The following is a 7,486-nucleotide window of genomic DNA, read 5'->3' as shown; positions in this document are numbered from 1 at the left end:
TCACCGCGAGTTCTTTCTGGATATGATCAAAAATCTTTTGAGGGCATTACCAGTCAGATGGTACCCTAAGTAAAACCTACTGGTACGAAAGGGTCTGAAATGGGGTCAGGATTGTCGCAGTTTCGTGATCTGGTTGATAAATGCTGCTGATACAGTTCTCAAGTGATGAGAGTGAGTGACGCACAGCTGACACTGCTGACCAGACGTAAAATCATATACACTTGGAGTGTTTTCGTAAAGACAGTACCTTTGCTAATGTCACCTGTGTCTTCTGTCACGGTTTTGTAATTATAGTATCATTGAGCACCAGTCTTTTCAGAACAAAATGAAGCCACCTGAAAATACAGATGGGGCATGAACATTGCAAAATGTTTGTAATCTATAAAAGACATACTGCAAAATATTCTAATAATATTTTATGGGATTTTTTTCGATATTCTTCCTTGGCTCTAACGGTACAGTGACCACTCACAGCAAAATCCCTGTAGCAACGCCACACAGACCAGCAGCCAGCAAGAAGCTGAAGCCAGGGAAGAAATCAAGGGTTGCTGGGTAGAGAGCATTGAAAATCACAGATGCCATCAACCCACCAAGGCTATCCACTGCAGCCGCGAGTCCAAACATGCGCCCTGCAAACAGGTGAAGAACACAATGAAAGCGCCCATGCTTATATCCTTATACAACATTAAGGAGCATATTGTGATCCAAACTTTGTTATCCAAACTTTGAGTATTCAATCTTTACATCATATTTGTTCTTAGCCCTACCATGTTCATCCTGGCTGACCAAACTCGACATGATTGACCGAAGAACAGCCAGTGGAAAGCCTTGAAACATGGAAATCGGTGACACTGAAATGAACGTCACATACATTTGATGTACATGCTAAGATATGCAATCAACTTGTGAATATGTTTTGTAATTTAAATTATACACCTTTGTGACTGTGACCAAGAAGGATGAATGGCATGTGTACCATTCTTAGTAGTTGCAACTTACCTATAAAGACTTGCCATGTCCGTTTGCTGAGTCCCAATACCACCAGACCAATGATTTTGGACGTGAAGCCCCAGAGTGATAAAGTGGTGTTCCTCAACTTCCTACATAGTGGCAGAACTGTGAACATCATTATACTACGAAGTAAGTTCTCCAGACCCTGATAGTAACCCAACGTTGTCTGTGACCAGCTGAGTGGAGCTCGCCTTGTGTACAGGAGGAGGACGTCCCCTTCACCTGTAGCACACCAAGAGGTGACCTATGTTTTAGTGTGGGTAGAATGCATACAGTGTGATACTTCCTCGTGCATCCAACTGGTTTAAACGATAACGATTAAGAAATAAAAGTCAATTTGTACTTACTCACTGTTCCGATAACAAGGAGGTTGAAGACAATGAGCAGTAAGAAGATGTACAGAGTTCCCTTTCCTTCCCTTTTCTTCATCACACAACGACCAGACTCCTTGAGAGATCCAACAAACCAATACTCATAGAAACTTTCACCCTCGGGTCGTGTTGTGCTGGCCGTTAGGTTCTCTAGACGTATGATAAGCGTATACAAGTCCTATGAACGAAGACCCAGTTATGAAAGCGAAGACGAATGTGAAACTCGTACTGTCCAACATCACTCCCGATATGAAGACACCAACTGTTCCAGCTAAAAAGTTAACAGCCTCTATGAATCCTAATCGCGTAGTTCTATTGGTGGGATCAGCAATGTGCGTCACGTAGCTGTACACAGCCATCAACTGGCCCGAAAACCCCCCAGACAGACCATTTACTGCACCAGCAATCATCACATAATCCACTTTACTTGAAGGGTAAATGGACATAAGCAAGTACACAATGGAAGACAACGTTGCTCCCACACTGGGTAAAATAGCAGGTAGTTTCCGACCCACTTTGTCACCCCAGGATCCTAGGATAAACACTACAATCAAACACGACGGAATTCGATCTACAACGTTTTTCTTTAAGATCCAGTAGGACGTCTCAGACTGGACATAATCCTCTTCTGTTTTGTGGTCCTCTTGGAACGTCTTGTTGCGCAGGCTGGTGCAGAAAGTCTCGTTGTACTTGTCAATGCACACTTTGTTATACACAAAGGCCTGGAAGGTTGGGTTGCCCAGAAAGAAAGCCAGCATATAAAGAAACAAACCGGGCTCGACTGTTATGAGATTCAAATCGAACTGCCGTCGGCAACACCTAATCACAGCCATACTTTGGACAAAATCTGAAAATAGAAATTTCATTTCTGTTTTACTTAAAAAGACTGGGTAAAATTTATATAGCAACACAGAATGCACGCTCCAGAACACATTAATAATAAATCGTTTACATCCACACATACCAGAAAAAGTGATTAACAGGAGACTCAGACCAATACACAATGGATTGTTGTTTTTTGTGGAAAAGAATAATTAATGCACTGATGCATTCTATATACATTGTAATCGTGTATCGAATTTAATATTTCCCCATGATAGACAAGATTTAAAGCCTTTACAACAGAAACCTCATATCTGATAAAAGATTTTGCATTTTGGCGTCCGAGTTCCCACAATAACGATGGTTGGTGGAATTAGGATAAGCAAAGGTTCAATGTGGCTGCAATTTACTCAATGCTGATGTTATATATCAACCAAGTCAAACGTTCCCGTATTATCTCAGCAGAACTGTACCAACGTTATGAACAGATATACTTCCAGTGTCTATAGCATTTCATGATGAGGGTTTCTTTTGAAGCCTGGTATTTAACTGTCATTGTGCCAACCAGTGGGTCTTTTACAGGAGAGAAGTATATCACAATGGCACCGTGCCACAACAACGTAATCCACAAGGTGGTGATTAATTCGACTCATTTTCACATGTTATGTTTCCATATTATGATGATTTTCAAATATTAAACCATACATGCCAGCTATATGGCATTGCAAACGTATTGTATAGCAACGTTGCATTTGTATTACACTGTTTTAGATACATTTCAGGACAACATTGTTTCAATAACAATTGGCCAACGCTGATATTTCATGTAAGCAGTACTGTTAAAGATGTTATATACTGATGTTTATAGCATTTGATGCAATCGCTGGTTTTATACTTGGCTCGTTACACTGTGGTGTGTGTTGGAAAATGCAATGGCTGTATGTTAGACCTCAGATGTTAATAAGTTTCATCAACTATTTAACACGGTGATGGAACATGAACGTGGCAAGAAGGGTTTATTTATTACACCTGTTTTTCATAATGTGTTTCCTTTATAACAGGTATTGTGTATTCATCGTGTTTCCTTTAATGTGTGCAGATGATGTATCAGCCTTTTCAGACACATGTATCCAGTTGCAGAAGAAGAATAAAAATCTTTCAATTTTATCAGGAACCAGGGATACAAGTTAATCAAAACAAAACAATAGTTATTGTGTTCAGAAATGGTGGTCCTCTTCGCTGTTATGAGAAATGATATTTTAATGAAGAACAAACCAGTTATAGAATATCTTTGAAATGTTGTTTTTGTATTGGAATCATTAAAATCATCTTGTAATGTTATGGCTCGGGGCGAATGTGGCACATTCCCTTCCAGCTAATATACATGATACGTGTTCGTAAATCTTGGTGTTGACTAATTCGGCTTCCACAATATAGTTATAGACTACCATAACAAAGTTACATTACACTAGTTCTAGACAGATGTGGGCGCAGAATAAGGGGTAACAAAGGTTAAGAGCATTCTGATTTCTTATGGCGTCGGGTTTGTCTGATTAAGCCAATATGTCAGTGATGAAACTGAGTTTGAAAAAAGCTGTCTGACACTTGGTAATGAATCCTGGAAAAGTTGTTGTTATAAACAGTTCAGGTTACTTCTTGATGTTGACGTATGGATTCATGATATTTCTCACCAGACAAAATGTTACTAAGTATGTTACCTACACCATGGTATCTTTGTTTTCAGAACAACCCCCTAATATTATCAGGTCTGTTACCATAAACTTTTATCATGCCAGAAATAGTTCTGTGTGTCTGTGGTGTCGGGATCGATACTGACAAATGGCGAAGACGTCCGATGTTGGCGTGCGATGCTGAGAGTATGGTTTGATAACTCTCCAGAGAGTTGATCAGCGTCTTATTTCCTGGACCACAAAGCGATCTTAGAGATGAGGTGATGGTAACTCTCATACTTTAACACAGACTTAGCACTAAGATTGCTGGGCTGACCACATTCCTTGTACTGTGACATCGTTTGGGTTTTGTTGTTCAAGGACGTACTCAGCAATATTCCACCACGACTGGGATACGATGACATGTCACCCAGGTCCGCGAGCACGACACCCGATGATATTAGTCACCTCTTACGACGAATATGAATGGCGGAAGACAAATTCTACTCCGGTTCTGCATGGGTCCCTTCTCGCCTAACGTGTCCGTGTGGAGGCCATTTTGTGGAGCGGGAATTATGTAAGGTATATCTGACATCACATTGTGACGCAGTAGTCACTAAATGTCACTAATAACAGAAAAGCTGGTGAAGGTTCAGTCAGGTTGTCTCTATCTCTCTGGTTGTGTTTGAGGCGGCTTGTAATGCATCCTCCCTCTGCAGGTTATTTAGAGTCTTGATACCATGTTTCCATACAATGACCATGTAATTTCCTACACTTTCGCTTAAGCAGATGGGTCTGCACTGTCAGTTGAATTTGAAAGAAAGTAGACACCTACTCATTTTTTAAATGTTTTGATTTTGACTTACAAGTCACCATCAGTCAAGATCATTTGCGCATTGTATATCAGCTTACAGTCCATCTAAGAGTTCAAAATGAAACACCGTGTTACAGAGGCATGATTTGCACACCAACTTTGGATTTTGTGGACACGAGGAACGGTGATGCTGCGCACAATTATTATGACAAAACCAGATTAACTGTTGCTCTACATGTGTACATGGCTGTATGCAACGTGCTCCTGATGATGGTAACAATAGATAGTGGACCGATGCCTGTTCCAGTCATGTGACCACGCCTTCGACACCTTCCCTGTTCACAGTCACACAAGCAGTGATGCTAACGCTGTAACCAAAGCCCTTAAATCTCCAATGTGACAGACAAATTCATCCCACATAAGACCTAAACACTATCCTCAACCCTTAACCTAAACACAGGACGTCCGACGGGATATGATTCACATGTTGTTGGACCAGCTTTGCCTTGTCAATACAAACACATGTAATGTATAGATGTCAACCCATGTATTCACGCATAAGTGCAACGTCAGTGAGTGAGTGAGTTAAAATTTAAAGTCATATGGCAATATTTCCAGCCATATCGTGACTAGAACAATTAATACTGTAGAATTTTTATTTTATAAAAAAATCCGTCACCAAAGGAGTGAGTGAGTGAGTTAAGATTTAAAGTCCACATCGCCAATATTTCAGCCATAGTCACCAAAGGACAGTAAAACAACTAGTGTATCACAGTAAAGAGATTTAAAACTAGCATGTAACTGAAAATAAGATACTATGTAGGACATTACAACATAGAAATGGGATATAGATCGCCAGTCACCGAAGGTAGGTCACCATACCAGGGACTATGGGGACTTACAGTACCTTTGCTACCTGCATGGTCCCTAGTTGGATTTACACCATTCCTTCAGTCGCTGGCGATTGTATAAAAACTTTAGCCATAATCTAAAATAAAACAAATACTACGTTAAAAAAGGTGGTAAGCATAAATTTGCTTTGAAAGTTTTGGGACTTACGTACCCCGACAGGAGGACAAGTGCAACGTCAGAAATACCTTTCATGTGTAGCTAGCTTTGCTTTGTTTTGTACACACACACACACACACGTGTAAGGTGAATTTTCGACCAGCTTCCAATCTACGACATTTCGTGTTCGACTAGCTACGCCCGTCACGAAATGCGTCCGCTTTTTGTTAGCACTCTAAACATGTCATTGACTGGAAGGGATCCATTTAATAGATAACTTACCTCATTCCGACAACTGAATGGGTGGAGAACAGAAATACGTTGACAATTAGACACATACACTGATTAGGCTACCTATACTTACCACGAGCAATGTTAATGTGCAGCAAAGGTAAATATCTACCAAGCCATCCAGTGAACGTATCAGAATGAAATGATTAAGGATGTCTGGCTCCTGATATGAAAGGTACAAGTATCTTCAAATTAGGTCAGTCCCTGGCTTCCGAGTCGTTATCTGTTGCGCATAAACAGTGGCGTCATACCAGTTGTTAAGAAACATACCAGCCCGTAGAGATCTGGGTTAAACTTTATCTCCAGCAACCCATTACGGGCGCAACGTTAAAGGCCACATGCAACGTACAACACAACTTTGCAGATTCTGATACCTTTCGGTATGGACTTACCGAAACAAATCGTCAAAATGCAAATTCAACTTATAAAGTTGAAAAAATAACGCGATGAAAAAACCGCGCGAAATCGGGTTCAAACGTTTCACTAATTTTCCCCAGACTTTTCTGGAGGGAATGCGGGTTTCGACAGCTGGGCTGCGCTCATAGCGTGCGCAGTGAAATGAGGTTCGCGCAACTTGGAAGCGGGCTGTCTGGTGAACACTCGGTGAAGGCTTTGGTGTGAGATATTTTTCATGTTTTGTTGATATCTCACAGGCGCGAGCTTTTTGTATGTTATGACAGTAAATAAACTCTTTATATAATTTCATTTGTCTATTTCACGACACGTTCTTCTTACCGAGTCACTTTCTCCAGTTCGATGCTTAAAAGCAATGTCATTATTTAGAGTTGACACAATTTCTAACTGTGATATAGATATGTCGCTGTCACAGACAAAACTCAATGTCTTGTTTTATTGACACCTGTGTGTCTGCCTGCCTGTCTGCTAATGACAATATTCAATACACAACTGCGATCACTGACCACATGCAATTTGAACTTAACACCAATCAGGCTATACACCATGAACAAAACGCATTGATTTATGGCCCGAGTTCGGTCTCTGTCACATTATGTAATTACACAGACAGGCAGGTGTGATACTTGAATACATGACATGTTATGATGTCTGTTGATTGCAAAATGTTATACACAAAAAATGAGCATGTTTTTACAAAACCCAACTTTCTATATATACACACACAATGAGCCGTGAAGGCGGCATCTGCTAATGAACCAGCCGTTACACTTGAGTGCACACCCACCCGCTCTGACTGGGTTCGGTATCCCGGCTGCTTCGTTTCGAGGGAGGTAAACCCAAATACAAAATATTGCACTTTTGATTTGCGATTATACGCTTATAATTTTGTTTATTTGTTTTTTTCATAATCAGCAATGCATATTATATGTCATGAAGAAGTAATAATTGTGTTTTAATTATGTTTGATTTTTTTGGTTGCATGTGACCTTTAAACAATAAACAAATAATGAAACAAAGGTATTAAAGAATGGTTTTACAATTTATGTAATTGTGGACCCTAGGACTAGAAATATAATCATGAA

The 7,486-nt window shown here is 40.2% G+C and overlaps 1 protein-coding gene across 1 annotated transcript; it reads right to left on the bottom strand.

Annotated features, from left to right (window-relative positions):
• Positions 1 to 295: 295 nt before the first annotated feature.
• On the bottom strand, positions 296 to 6,061 carry LOC124275526 (solute carrier family 46 member 3-like; the record flags this gene model as incomplete). The annotated part of the gene is made up of 7 exons (XM_046711105.1): positions 5,979 to 6,061; positions 1,556 to 2,229; positions 1,359 to 1,524; positions 1,000 to 1,233; positions 768 to 851; positions 473 to 629; positions 296 to 335 (listed from the first exon to the last, which is right to left on the bottom strand). Coding segments are annotated over exons 2-7 (1,341 nt in total), but the record flags the coding sequence as incomplete, so codon positions are not given.
• Between the last annotated feature and the right edge of the window lie 1,425 nt (positions 6,062 to 7,486).

Source organism: Haliotis rubra, unplaced genomic scaffold, assembly GCF_003918875.1.
Source record: "Haliotis rubra isolate DU_JTF1 unplaced genomic scaffold, ASM391887v1 Scf20, whole genome shotgun sequence".
Taxonomy (NCBI): Eukaryota; Metazoa; Mollusca; class Gastropoda; order Lepetellida; family Haliotidae; genus Haliotis; species Haliotis rubra.
The sequence above is the reverse complement of the archived record's forward strand: the minus strand, read 5'-3'. Positions and strand labels throughout refer to the sequence as shown.